We start from the raw sequence: 14,783 nt of genomic DNA, 5'->3' as shown, positions 1-14,783 counted from the left end.
GGAAATGTCCCTCAAAAGTGACTGTGTTTGCCTACAACCCTGTGGCCTCCCTATCCCCTGGCCAGAAGCACCTTTATGTAGCAAAAGTGCATGAGAAACTAAGGGAAGCCCCAGCCCTTAAAAGACAAGAATAGCCATGGCTGTGGCAAATGATCCGACCTGTGTTTAATCAACTGCTTAATAAGTAAAGGCCTGCTGGCCCACAGGATCTGGAGACACCAGCAATGGAGAAAATGGTGGGGGTGGGGGCTGCAGGAAGAAAGTAGGGCTGGGTGAAGGTTCGTTCAAGCTTCGACAAGGACCCTCTCTCATCCAAAAGGAAAAACTAAAACTGCTGAAGAGAATATGAACATTCAGAGAAGAATCAGGCCGCTTTTACCTGCTCAGAGGTGTAGGAACTGTTCTTACATTCGGCTTTCACCCAGTCTCTCCCACTCCCTCATTCCAACTTCCAAGAGATAAAGAGAGCAGGCCTCCCAGTCAGGACACACCCTCCCCCACACCGGGCAGCTTCCCCACACAAACACTGAACCCACTCCCCCACTCTTAATCACACATTTCAGGCAAAGAACCCCAGAGATTCACTTCAGATAAACTATCTTCCCACCTTCGTTTTGTCTTCATCCCTAACTTCTATCTCAAATGTCACCCCCTCTACCACCTAAATAAACACTGGGCAAAAAAATCAAATCAAGACGATGAGAGGCCTAAATCTTATGAGAGGGGAAAGCAAGCATCTCCAGGCCAACCACCACCAGAAAACTCAGCATTCCCAACAGGCTGACTGACACTCAGAGGTCAGAAGAACCTCCCTAGAGCAGTCAGGGAGGGATGCATGGGCTAGGGGGAGGGGAAAATCGGAACTGTGCCCCCAGCTAACAGGCCCCCACAGAAACACACGATGGAACTGCTTAAATCTACAGAAAAGGCTTATCGAAAAAATACCTTATTTTCCCACACAGAGAGGGCAAGTGGGGCCAATTAGAAATCGGGCAGGAAGGACAAAGGGGGAAAGCAGAATGACTGAAAACAAACCAAAACGAAAGACGGACTGAAAGCCACGGGGAAGAGAAGGAAGATGAGGGGAGCTAGAGTGGTGGGGAAAAGGCACACATGGAAATGTGAAGCTCTCACCCTTCTTTGCTTTCTGATAACATGATTTTTTTTCTCCCCCTGGAAGTGCTGTTTATCCCTTTCTGGAATGGAAGAAATAATAAAAACCAAACAAAAAAAAAAAACCTAAAAAATTTTAAAAACCACCTTCCTTGTCCCAAGATCCCATAACCTCCTCCCCAGCCACCCAATCCAGAGAGAGAAAATCGAGATGCAGCAACTGGGGATCCAAAAAATGGTAAATGGAAGGGGAGGTGGTGGTGGTGCGGGGAGGCTAACATAGATCTGGCTTTTAAGAGATAAGCGTTAAGTCCTCACGGCAAACCCCGAGTTCGGCTGGATTGGTCTCCCTGGAGAAGGAGGAGGAAGAGGGCCAGGCTGTTGGTAGTGGCTGGCTCTATTGTATTGGCGGAGCGGCAGCGATCAGCCGGAGACATGCAGGGGAGCCATCTTGCCACTTACCCAGCAGCCCGTGTGTGCGGATGGGGGAGGGCCCTGCTGCAGCAGGGGAGGGGAAAGAAAAGAGGGAGGGAGCTGAGCGAGCAAGGTTCTTATCCTCTGGCAGGCCAGAGGGAGCTGACTGCTGGCTCTAGAGGCCTGGCCTTCTTTTCTCAGGTTACAACAGCTACAGAGGCCTAACCCCACAGGGTAATCATGCTCCCTCTCAGTCTTCCCAGGGGGCGGGGGAAGGGGCTGTGTGGAAGACATGCAAAGTTATAGCTGCTTGATTCCGAGACTAGAAGGTAGGCAAACAGCAGACTTGGGAGCGACAAAAGATTAAAGAAAGATAAAGCCAAAGTTGAAAAATGATTAAAGAAAGAAGATAATCAAAGCATCCATTCCTCTCATAGAAAGGAGGGGCATAAGCAGTTTTATGTGCCCACCACCCTGTACCCAGGAAGCCAGGCATGGAACATTGATTGAAACCACATCAGCCAGTCAGATGCTCAAGGTGGGATGGGAACTGTAACTATCCAATCACGATAGTATCTGGCTGTTCACCCCTGGCAAAGAGCACGTGTTGCTACACTAACCTGTCTTCTTGCAGGGATGGTAGAGGTAAGTGGATAAACAAGTAGAGTTCTTTTTTGAATTACCCATGGGGGAAGGGTGGGTGTCTCTGAAGAGATGACAGACAACTTTGTTTCATAGAGTCTTTAATAAGGTCACCCTGCCCCAGGGTCCACTGCAGTCAGAAAGGAAAAGGATAAACAGGGCAAGGGGACCTTGGGTAGCTGAAGCTTGGGCTCCAAGGTGAGAGCTCTGAAGGAGGTAAGACAGTAAAGTGAGAGAGCCATTATATGGGGCAAGGGAGAGGGAGATCAGTTGGGCAGAAAGTTATTGGGAACTAAGCAGAAAATATTAATCATGGGCATCTTTACCAGACCAAATGTGAAGTGGGAAACAGACTCTAACAATTCAAAAAGCACTCAGTAGATATGCAAAATGCTTAATTTGTTGACTGCAAAGGTGCTCCTTTTATATCCTACTGGCAGTCAAGGTTTAACATTAAGACAAGCTTCTGAGACCTTAACCAAAAGCTCAGTATCTCATGTGTAACACTCGAATTTTTAACTAGGAATGAAAATTTCCCAGTACTGCTTAAAATCTTAAACTTACATGTCAACCACATGCTAAAGTGGATGTGCTTACATATTACTTTAAATGTTCCCTTTCACATAGTGGTCCCTGTCTGCTCAGAATAAGAGCACTCTGGAGTGCCTAATCCTGGCCCTAGCCCTACCCTCTTACAAACTGTGTGATACTAGTCAAATTCCTGGTCCTCTCTGTGTTTGTTTTTTGATCTGTAAAGTGGGGACAATAACAATACTCATGAACAGTGTAGTAAGTGTTAGCTCTTAAGAGTCTGGCTTGGATGACACCTCAAGTCAGGACATACATAAAACACGCATATACACAATAGGCCATTATCTCATTTGATGCACCTCTAGAGCTTCTTTTGAGTTTCCTCAAAAAGTAGATGGCTCATTCTCTGATACAAAGCCATTCAGTGATTGATTTGACAGGTTTTCAGCAATGCCCTCATCGTCCTATGTAATAACCGTTACTTTACTTGTCCCCCACCTCCACCCTGCAGAATTCCTCAAGGGTAGGGACTGCACCCCTTAGCCCAGGGCCTAACACAAAGAAATGTTCCACAAATATTTCTAAATTAGGGTGTCACTGTGGGTACTAAGTGGACACTTACTAAATGCTTGGTGACCTAAAAGTTTTCTTCTTGAAAATTTTTTTGGATAGAATTCCCACAGAGAATGTTATTCCACAGGAAATGTTACCTTCAAACATCCTCAAATAAATGTTCCCTGTCCATTCATTGTCCTAAAATACTCTCAGCTGCTAATATGCTGCTTCAGAAGTAGCTTATTTGAAATAAAAAAAAAGGGGGGGGGGTCGGGGCAAAAAAAAGAAGTAGCTTATTTGGAGGAACAATTTACTAATATTGGAAATTCTATTTCCTTTTTTCAAGAGTAAGAATTTTACCACGCCCTCCTTGGTCTTCTTAAGACATAGGAGGTTTCTGCTTTCTATTTCCCCATGATCAATTCCATGGGATCCAAGAATTCCTGATTTTATTTTCAGAAGATAATTAGGAATACTTGAAATTGTTTAAAAAGTAGACCCCATCTACTTGCACAATCAGTCCCAAAGCCTTGTTAGCTATGTCGGAGCACCACACAGCTTTTGTTTGAAATCCCTTTCAGACAAAAGGCATCTCCGTTCTCCCTTGTTTAAGTTCTTGCATAAAAATATTTCTGAAATCTTTGAAAAATCTGTGAAATTGCACAGGGAATAAGGGGTAGTGATAGCTATCCATAATTAAACAGCACACGAAGCATTAGTAGTCCAGAAGGAAAGGACAGAACTACTTGGAGACTAAGAACATCACATTACAATTCATTTGTGAATATGAATGAGATCAGAGAAGTGAATGGAAAAGCAAACTCTTACCGGCATACATGTTTAAATTTTAGTTATTATAGAAGACTCATGAGGAGCTGAGGAACTGATGTGAAACTTCAATAAATAGTGGGACTTGGTACCTTTAGGAGCACACTAGTTCCAAGACAGCCAAGAACAGTATGATTTGGGGAAGTATGTCCTTAGATGCCAATTTCTCAGTGAGCAAACTCTATTGGTAACAAATTCTGCTTTTTAAAATGATGCATCATTTGGGATACTGGCATCGTAGGTCCCCTGGGGAATATCAATTACACTGTCATAGTGGCTTAAAGAACAGTTTCCTTCCTCCTACACAGGCAAAAGGACAAATATGCATAGTACCAAGAGCCTAAAGTTGCTATGGCCTGCTAGGTTGTATACACAGGAAGGTTGTATTTTGAAAAATTCAGGTCTGAATTAATTACAGCTGAATGAATGATACAAATGCCCACACAATTTTTCTCCTGTAATTTTTTTTTCTAATGTAAAAAGAGAGTACCACTATTTTCTGCTATATGAGGACATTTTTCATATATCCATAGTAGGCAAAAGACAGAATTTTGGAACAGGACTCAACTGAAACAGGACTGAGGCTCACAAATTCCTGCTCCAAGCAATGAAAAAGACACCTTACCTCAGAAATTTAGAATTCTTCAGGCACAATCAGAATCAGAATGGATTTAACCAAGCACAGCAAAGTTAGGCAATCTCTTCCAAGTGGTGAGAGGTCCTTGAGGCAGAGTCTAATTTTTTCTTTTATAACACTTTACTGCTCTGTTTTTAAAAGTCATGTGACTTCTTGTTGAGACAGACAGGAAAACCAAGGTTAAGCCACAAATGGTCTTTTCCATTTAGCACTGTTGATCCCACTTTTAAAATTGGTCAGGGCTCTAGAGGGCTGTTAGGCTAAACACTAGCACTTCAGAGGCATCAAAGACCAAGAGCAGTGTTGTGCATTAGTTGTAGTAGAGCCTCCAGAAATGTAGGCAAACTGCTCAGAGGTTCATTTACCAAATCCAATGTCAGAATGGCAAATGGATTTAGGTCTTTGGATATGTCTTATTATTAGGCTGTTGAACAGACCATCTAGTAGGCAGGTAGAAGGAAAGCAGTAAGAGGGATATGTGTGAGCTATTCCAGAGTGCAGATTGCATTTCTCTTCTACAGACTGCTCAACTGAAGCTTGCCTAGGCAACAACGGACAATCTTAGTATTTGCTCAAGGTGTCCCACTTGCCTATCACCTTATCAGAATCAATGTGACTAGATTATCTCAGTCATAAAATGAAAATCAAAGCCACCTTTACATAGGAGAAAAACCTCTATGACTCCAAGCTTCATTTACCCCGGAATTGCATGGGAAAGTCCAAAAAAAAGGTACTTCAAAACAACATAAAACGCCTTTCTGTTTGCTAGGATCTCAAAAATCCACAGAATTTTAAGGCTAACAAGGAGCTTTTCAGAAAATCACTTGCTTCTTAAGAGTGTATAGGAGGCAGTTCCCCAGGCCCAATTAGTAGCAGGTTGTCAATGCCCACATCAAAGCTGCCATTTTACAAAGGGCATGATCCATGGAATGGGGGAAGGCAGGTATTATGTTTGGTTCAGGGATATGGAAGGGAAGATATCACCCCATTTCCTCATCGATGGTGTAGCTGAGGAATCCTGAACGCCTTCCAGAATCCGCTGAGTTTTCACTTTATGGTCCTAGAAGAAAAACCCTTTCCCAAAGGATAATGTGCCAATCCCAGAAGGGAAAAACAAAAACTTTTCGAAGGAAATAGAGTGAACTTTTGGTTTCCAAACCAAAAATGTAATGGCCACAAGATGGCAGCAGAGGCAAGAATATTAGAATGAACAGTAGCAAGGGTATATCCAAGGCAAAAACTCTATAGTAAAGAGTACAAAACTATCATTAAAGTCACAAGGAAATGAGATAAATCATGTCACCTGCCCACCACCCTCCAAAAATCAGAGTTAAAAGATAGTTTAAAGCTCTCAGAAGAGCATAAATTATTAGACTATTATATATAGGGAAAAATCATACTGGTAGTATTAGTGTTGAAATGACATAAAAACGAGTATGGAACAACTTTAGGCCAACTGTCTACACAGGACATTCTTCAAAGCAGTTCAGGATTCCTGATGTCTAAAAGCTAAGCATCTTATTCCCACAATGCTTCATTTTTTTCATTTCCCATAAGACTCTGAAGCCAGGAATTTTGGTTCAATGGCTTCTTAATTTACAATACCTACTTCAAAACGAATAAATGACACATTCAATTACAAATTTAACCTGAAATAAGAGTATTTCTCTAGGACTTAATATGAGGATTAAAAAAACCCACATTAATTGTATAAATGGTAAGATCAATCAAAGAGTTTCGGGGCCCAGGAATAAATTTCTGACTTGATAGAGACTTCATATTTTGCTGTACTGTATGCTGTGAGAACTAACTAGGATAGACTGTAATTAATAAAATGACAGGTAGTAATCAGGGAAAATAAATGAACTTAAAAACAGTACCCAGCTGTGCCTCTCTTTATAGACCCTCAACATCCTTTATTAAACTGGATTCCTGGGTAAATATGAGTTAAAGACTGAGTTAAGATGCCCTGAGTCAATCCCCTTATATGCTCTTGAGTATGGAATCAGAAACCTTTGTTGCCTACACCTCAAAGGAGGTGGCTATTTTGGCTTGCATGATCCCAGATGTGTTTTCCTTAAGTCCTCACCACTTTTCAGACCACCTTGAAAGTTCTAGTGGCAGCTCCCAACATAGCAATTGAAGTCTAGCCCTTGTCCAGATAAAGTTCTGCCTTCAGGTTTTAAAAGGAACCTAGGTCTGCTTAGTCAAAGAACCATAGGGAGCAAAGAACTATGCCACACCTGTAGTTCCTTATTATACCCCAGTTGGCACATATCACTTACACAGAATGATGAATCCTTTCCAATTCTGGTAGATGAGAGGTCTGAGTCTCTGAGGTTTGGGGCTGTGTGGCAGCTGGTGGCTCTGCCTCTTCAGCTTCACACTTCTTTGGGCTCCCCTGTCAGGAGACAGCAAAAACAAACATAGCAAAATACTTAAATCTGTTTGGTTCCTTTTCTTCAACCTGGAGCTAAAAAAAGGCAGCACGGGACATACACAGCACCAGCCCCACACATGGCCCTCTGTATCTTTACATCATTTTAGAACATAAAATGGAATATGGCTTAAAAATAGGTACTTCGTGGCTCACGCCTATAATCCTAGCACTCTGGGAGGCTGAGGGGGTGGATTGTTTGAGCTCAGGAGTTCGAAACCAGCCTGAGCAAGAGCGAGACCCCGTCTCTACTAAAAATAGAAAAATTAGCCGGGCATGGTGGCACATGCCTGTAGTCCCAGCTACTCGGGAGGCTGAGGCAGTAGGATCATTTGAGCCCAGGAGTTTGAGGTTGCTGTGAGCTAGGCTGATGCCACGGCATTCACTCTAGCCCGGGCAAAAGAGTGAGACTCTGTCTCAAAAAAAAAAAAAAAAAAAAAAAAAAAAATAGGTACTTCAAGAATTTCTACACCAGTAATCATTTTATTAGAATTCTTTTTTGAGAGAACTGAGAAAAGGCTTCCTTTTGGGCAGATAAAAGGAAGAACTGACCCTGAGGGCCCTGGAGATAAGAACCCCCCTTCTCAGACTCACGCAGAGTTTCCATGAACAAGGGAGTTAGTTGGAAATGAGTTAAGTAGGATTAACAGGTACCCCCAACCCCCTACATTTCCACTGAACCTTGTAACTTTTTACAATGTTTCTTGAAAACTTTTTGAACCAGACTAACTTTTCAGTTGTATAGCTAAGACAAAAGGGAAAATCTTGCTTAATCCTCCGTCTCCCTCTCTAGGGAGGGGTTTTATAATAGCCTACCCGCTCAGGCTGTAACCTCTGGGTCAAATGCTTTTCAGTCGGCTCAGGCTGGCTCAGACGCCTTATTTGGATAGAGGATGAGGAGATAGAAGTCCTCTCCTTTGGCTCAAGGACCTGCAGTTGTGGCACTGGTGGAGTTGCAACCTCCTGACCAGAAGAGGGGTCTTTGGTTTCAGTATAGCTGGTGCTGCTGTCCCTAGAGACTCCAGGGCTCAGAGACTAAAGAAAGGAAATAAAACACATAATAAGGAAAATTACTGTAGATGGTACATATTCAGAAGATCACTGAGTTTTCCAACTTCCACTGATCAAATTTAACACTTTGGATCTTTTTGTCCATGTTTGCTCCTGTTTGAGTTAGTGATCTCCTTGACTGCTTATTCAACAAATTATTAAGTTCCAATTAGGTGCTGGGTCCTGAGATAAACAAAAAGGCATACCCATAACCTCAAGAAGTTTTCATCTAGTGGAGAAGATGAGTAAATGGATTCAACTTTCTCTGGAATCAAAGGGACTAAGAATATAAAAGGACCCCGTTTAGGAAATCAATAAATTGAAAATGAGACTCTGAAATCAGGGGAAAGTCATCAGTGAATTGGGGGATTAAAGGAAGCTTTTCCTGTCAGAAATCATGACAGGTTCTCCTGGGGTTGAAACACACTGGAGTACAGACAGAACATTAATGCACCTGGGATTCTCTCAGACTCACTTTTCTGCTGTTGCTGGATGCTGAACGAGAACGTGAACGTGAACGTGATCTGGACTCTGATGTTGATCTGGAGCCCATCTTGGGTCTACCATGAGGGTTGGCATGAGTACATGCCTGGGATACATCTCTCTGCTTGGATCTTGGAGGTGAGTGAGACTGAGAGCCTGAACTGTCAGGAGAGCGAGATCTTGATCTAGAACTGGAGGACGAAGATGAGGAGGACCGGCTAGATGATGAATCAGCTGACTGTTTCAACCTGTGGCTTGGGAGAAGGGTATGAGAAGTTCTTTTGTCTTCCTTCTGTTCCAAAGATGGTTGTTTCAGAGACTCTTCAGTGATCCCTTTGGCTGGTGCTAATTCAATTTTTAGAGGGAGTGGCTGGGCAGATTTGTCTGACTCAGTTTCAAGACCCTTCTGGGTTGAGTATTCGGCCAGTGTGCTTTTCTGAACTAGAGGCAGGATACTCTCCTCTGGCACTTTCTCTGCTAGAGATTCCGCTTTGGTGTCTGCAGGACTTGACAAAGGAGACAGGCCTCTCACTGACTGGACAGTATGCGGAGATATTAACAGCTCCCTGGTCTCAGCATCTGTATTAGGAGGAGATAACTGAATGAGGACAGGGGGTGCTGGGCCTTCCACGGGCTCTATTTCTTCTTCACTCTGGAGTTGTGTATGAGGTGGTGGAGAGGATGCTTCCTTGGTAAGTAAAGGTGGAGGAGTCTCCTCCTCACTGGCAGTTTGCTCTGGCTGTAGCACAAGTGGGGCCTTCTCTAGATCTTCAGTCAATCGAGGAGGGGATGGAGACTTAGATTTTTCCTCCAAGCCTTGTGAAGATTTCATTTCTCTTTCTTCCTCCTTAAGGGGAGAAGCTGTTTTCATCTGTTTCTCCTGCTGCTGTCTGGCTAGATGACTTCTTCTAGCCTCTTCCTGAGATCTTGTAACTCTCCCTCCTCTCTCTAATCCCTCCTGTTCCTGGGATCTTATGGTTTTGGGTCTCTCATCTATCACCTCCTCTGGTTTTGCTTTGAGTATCTCTTCCTCTTCTTCTTCCTTAAACTGTTTCAGGATTGGTGCCTCCCTAGATTTTTGTCCCTCATCTTCTTCCTCCTCTTCTTCATCTTCCTCCTCCTCCTCCTCCTCCTCCTCCTCTTCTTCCTCTGTTTTCAAATTTCGATCTGCTCTGACCCTCAGATTTCTGGAAGGTTTTTCTTGATCCTCTTCTTCCTCAGCAGCCAGGCTGCATTCAGAGAGCTTGGCTGCTCTTGCCTGAAAGAAAAGATACACAATGGCTCCAAATATATCCTCTCACAATCACACAGGAGAAAAAGCATCTGATGATACACCCCTAGGAAGGAGAAATTTAATGATATACACTTTCAGCAACAGAAACAGGTGTGACAGTCGACAATCATGACTAATGTGGGCTCTTAGGGGAATCAGAATAGAGTGACCAAAGGGAATACAATAATGAAACTGCTTCTAGTTTACTTTTTTAGCTTCAAGTTTTTAAGATAAAATATAAACAGAACACCTAGAAAGCGGGGGGGAGGAACTGACCTATTATCACTTAATATGATTATTTTTTTATCATTTTGGTATATTTCTTTTCAGTCTTTTTTTCCCATGGCTTTTTTGCCATCACTATAATTACACTACACATAACACTTCTGCATTTTGCTCACTTAATGTCTTATCGCATAGCTTTAAGGTTTTAATTGAATAATTAATTATGTCATATCTTGTCTAATAAGGTGCTTTTTTTAAGAATATAGACCACACTTATAACTTTCAAATTTAGGTTTTTTTTTTTTTTTTTGAGACAGAGTCTCACTCTTTTTGCCCAGGCTAGAGTGCCGTGGCATCAGCCTAGCTCACAGCAACCTCAAAGTCCTGGGCTCAAGCGATCCTCCTGCCTCACCTTCCCAAGTAGCTGGGACTACAGGCATGCGCCACCATGCCCGGCTAATTTTTTCTATATATTTTTAGTTGTCCAACCAATTTCTTTCTATTTTTAGTAGAGACGGGGTCTCGCTCTTGCTCAGGCTGGTCTCGAACTCCTGAGCTCAAAGAATCCGCCCACCTTGGCCTCCCAGAGTGCTGGGATTACAGGCGTGAGCCACCGCGCCCGGCCCAAATTTAGGTGTTTTAAAATATATATTCACTTAGAAATCTGAAGGCCAGAACAGATCTTAAAAAAAAAAAACAAACCAGAAAGATGATGAGGAGGAGAAAGATGATGACTATGAAGAAATCTAGAGAGACAGTAATTGTGAAACAGTCTGAGGAAGAAGAAGAGATATCCAAAGCATTACTAAAGAGGTGATGGATGCTTTAGGAGGTATCTATGTTACCTGTCTGACCCTGGATGATCGTCTTTCTCCTTTCCTTGGTTTCTCATCATCAGATTCACCTTTCTCTTCAGAAATAGAGGAGCTTTTTCCTAGCGAATGAAAGAAAATCAAGTCAAATTTATGACATGAGCACTCAATTCATGGCTTTTTAAAATCATCCTTTCTAAAATCCAACCAATTATAGCATATGAACTCACCAATACGTATCTATATAAATTTCTTTAACTTCTATGCTGAAGAAAAGACAAAGCCTTAAGAGCCAGGGTCCTACTGATCATTCTTGCTGTGCATATCTAGAATATTTTCAACACTGCAAAGCCAATTCACATATTATAGATAACTTAAATAAAAGTAAAATAACTTCCTCTTCAAATTTTCTAGCAGGGATGCACAAATACAAAGTGCACTTATTTATACAAAGTGTTTTCTTACTCTGAATAAAGCTTAAGACTTCGCTGTGTGGCCAAAGGTTCTGTGTCCATTTTTTTTGGATTGCCTATTGCTATTATTTGCTAATTTCGATGAAAATGTTATGGTTAAATACACAAATCAATTTGTACAACAACACACTCAAGAAATAAATACTTAGGCTGGGTGAGGTGGCTCACGCCTGTAATCCTAGCACTCTGGGAGGCCGAGGCGGGTGGATTGTTTGAGCTCAGGAGTTTGAGACCAGCCTGAGCAAGAGCGAGACCCCGTCTCTACTAAAAATAGAAAGAAATTAGCTGGACAACTAAAAATATATAGAAAAAATTAGCCGGGCATGGTGGCGCATGCCTGTAGTCCCAGCTACTCGGGAGGCTGAGGCAGTAGGATTGCTCGAGCCCAGGAGTTTGAGGTTGCTGTGAGCTAGGCTGACGCCACGGCACTCTAGCCTAGGCAACAGAGTGAGACTCTGTCTCAATAAAAAAATAAATAAATAAATAAAAGCTGGTATGTACAAACAAAAACAACCTTTTTCTCCACCTATTGTAAACTGTATGTTATTCTATTGGACTATAATGTTATTTTTGATATTGTAAAACTGTAGTGATAGGATTCTGGATGATTACTCCCCTGGAAGCACTTGAATAGTAAGTCATCAAGGATATTTGGGAAAATGGGTAGGACTGTTCAGAAAGTTTTGGTCATCACTGTTATGCAAAAAAAGTGAAAACTGGAGGCGACCCACAGACATGAAACAAGGTATTAGTAAGCAATACAAAATATAAAGAAGAGGTGAGGGATCTCTTTCTAATTTCTTGGAAGGAGCTGATGTGATGCAGACAAGCTTCTAGGAAAGGAGATATCTTCTATTACAAGCACACGGCCACACTGAGTGTCTTAAGGCAGATGTTAATAGCATGTGCAGAAACTGAGCACTTTAGCTAAGGGTGGAGCCAGCCGTGATAACAGGCTAATAAATATATTTCAGGAGTTGAAAAACAAGTCAGGGTGAATGTAAGATGTCCAAGAGTCCAAAGCCAGAAGCTTTCGGGAGAAAGGAAAAGGTAGCTGTTAGACAGTGCAGGATGTATTAAAGTAAAGAATGCCTAAGGGCCAAATAGGAAAGCAGTTTCTTCATCCTAGAAAACAAATCCCTGGGCAGGATTTGTGGGACCCAAGTAAGGCAGCTAGAGGTCAAAGAAAAGCCTGTGGTTAAAGGGTAACCTTAGCTAATAATAAGAGAAGCAGGAATTAAGAGAACAGAGACCTGGCAATGATGCCAAACCTAAATGTGACTCATATTAGCCCTATAAGTAATTTATCTGGCATTTCTCTAAAATCTCAGCATCCAGATTTAATCCAAGAAAAAAGAATATGGGCTGCATGCTCTGTAAGCCATGGGCTAGCTAATATCATCTGTGGCTGTACCTTTGTTAAAGAATCAGTATTCTGAATATTTTTAAATATTTTTATATTTTCCTAGGTTGAGCTCTTTTAGAAGAAATTAAGTAAGGGCAAGTAAGAATTTCTTGACACACAGTCATGATATAGAAGGGAATCCAGAAAACTTCTGATTATGGCAGGTGGATATGGCTCCCAACACCTTGCAAAAATCTGAAGAAAGTGGTGGAGAGAGAAAAAGTCAAGGGGGAAAGTCACGAAGGATTTTATAAACCAATTCTTCCTTCCTATTTGGAATTTTGCCTACTGCACATAAACAGGAGGCTGCTGGAATATAAGCCAAAGATCCTGATAAAAACTCCTCCTTCAGTTAGTTATTCACAAATTGAATTCGTCAACAGAATCGCTTGGGGGCTTTTAAAAAATGTGGAATCCCAGGACTCCCACTCCCTGAGATTCTTGGGGTAGGGCCCAGGAATCCACATTCTTAAACATAGTAATACTTAAAAAAAAAAAAAAAAACAAAAACCCTCAGGGGCCACTAGTGATTAGCAAAGTATGTTACTAGGAACCTTACTTTAATCAAAATCTTGTTATTAAAGAGAGAACCCCCAAACATCCAAAGTCAACAAATAAGCTGCCTTTGCAATGATTTGCTGGCCTATGGCAGACTGACATTCCACATTTGAAAGAATCTGATTTCTGGGTAAACACTAGGGTTAATGCTGATCCAGCTAAACACCGCTAGAACTCCAAGCTACCACTCCATTCGAGACCTTGACTAAATTTTGTACCACATCTACAGTGAGATTCATATCTTAGCCAAGAACAGAGGTAGGAAAGTTTATGACATAAACTACACTGAAAAGCACTTAAGGCAATTTTTAGGTGTACTCTACAATTTCCTACATTCATGTTTTCTAATTTATTTTTCACCTCTCTCTTTCCTTTTCTTTTACCTCTGGGTTCTTTTTTCTCTCCATCAATTATAGCTATGGGCAGAGGCCTGCTGATGACATAAAGCACTGAAGAGACTGGCTGCCCTAACTCTACATCTTTGCTTTTGATACCTTAATTCTATTTCAGAATTCATTCCTCATTTTCATTTCAAACTACATTTAGAACTCAGAGCCTCTCTTTTCTTAGAAAAAGAGAGGTCCTTATCAAATCACAGTCTTACTAAGAATTTCAACGGTTCCCCCATTACCTATAAAATGAAAACAAAGCTCACACTTACTGGTTCAGCATTTAAAGCCCTCTGTGATATCATCCCAATCCCTTTTAAAATGTTTCACTGACTATTCTCAAATATGAAATACTTTACTCTGGCTAGATTAGTCTACTTCCTCTCCTGTAAAAATACCACATTCATTCCTATCTCTATGCTTTTGTTCCTTCCTAAAAATACCCTCGTCTCCTCTCTGCCAATTTAAATCCTATCCATTTCCAAGGCTCAGCTCAAATCCTATACCTCTATCATGAGGCTCTCTCTAACACTCAAGTCCCCAGAGCCCTTCTACTCTTCTGAATTCCTATGGTACATGCATCTGTATTATTTATGTCACATATTAACTTTGTTAGTTTTATGTGCAATTGTTCTCTATTATTGTAGCACATTTTACAATGTGCTAATTCCCCTTCTACTGTAGGACAGAGACAAGTATGCAGCAGGAGCAGGAATTCAACAAATATTTTTTGACTGACTTTTGAGAAAAAAACACAATTTACAGAAGAGCTTTCCCTTTCCTTGGCTTTATCATCAGGGAGAAAAAAAGTGCTAACAGCAAAGTGGATCAATCGAGGATCGACTACTCTTATATCTGGGGAGAAAAGACATCCCTAAGGAATTTAAAAATTCCAAAGTGTTGGCCGGGCGCGGTGGCTCACGCCTGTAATCTTAGCTCTCCGGGAGGCCGAGGCGGG

At 41.8% G+C, this 14,783-nt stretch overlaps 1 protein-coding gene across 6 annotated transcripts in view; it reads right to left on the bottom strand.

The window, feature by feature from the left end:
• Positions 1–14,783, bottom strand: part of ACIN1 (apoptotic chromatin condensation inducer 1) — a 37,484-nt gene that overhangs the window by 9,492 nt on the left and 13,209 nt on the right. For 4 of the 6 annotated variants that reach the window (XM_012649390.1, XM_012649391.1, XM_012649392.1 and 1 more), the window contains 4 exons: positions 11,034–11,122; positions 8,683–9,948; positions 7,974–8,192; positions 7,006–7,121 (listed from right to left, as the gene is read on the bottom strand). In XM_012649390.1, coding sequence (XP_012504844.1) covers positions 7,006–7,121; positions 7,974–8,192; positions 8,683–9,948; positions 11,034–11,122 — 1,690 coding nt within the window. Of the gene's footprint in view, positions 1–1,431; positions 1,579–7,005; positions 7,122–7,973; positions 8,193–8,682; positions 9,949–11,033; positions 11,123–14,783 lie in introns of those variants that run through there. The other 2 variants (XM_012649394.1, XM_012649395.1) reach the window with 2 other exon arrangements.

Source organism: Propithecus coquereli, unplaced genomic scaffold, assembly GCF_000956105.1.
Source record: "Propithecus coquereli isolate 6110/MARCELLA unplaced genomic scaffold, Pcoq_1.0 Scaffold3, whole genome shotgun sequence".
NCBI classification, from domain to species: domain Eukaryota; kingdom Metazoa; phylum Chordata; class Mammalia; order Primates; family Indriidae; genus Propithecus; species Propithecus coquereli.
Note: the sequence above shows the minus strand (reverse complement) of the source record. Positions and strands in the feature narration are given on the sequence as shown.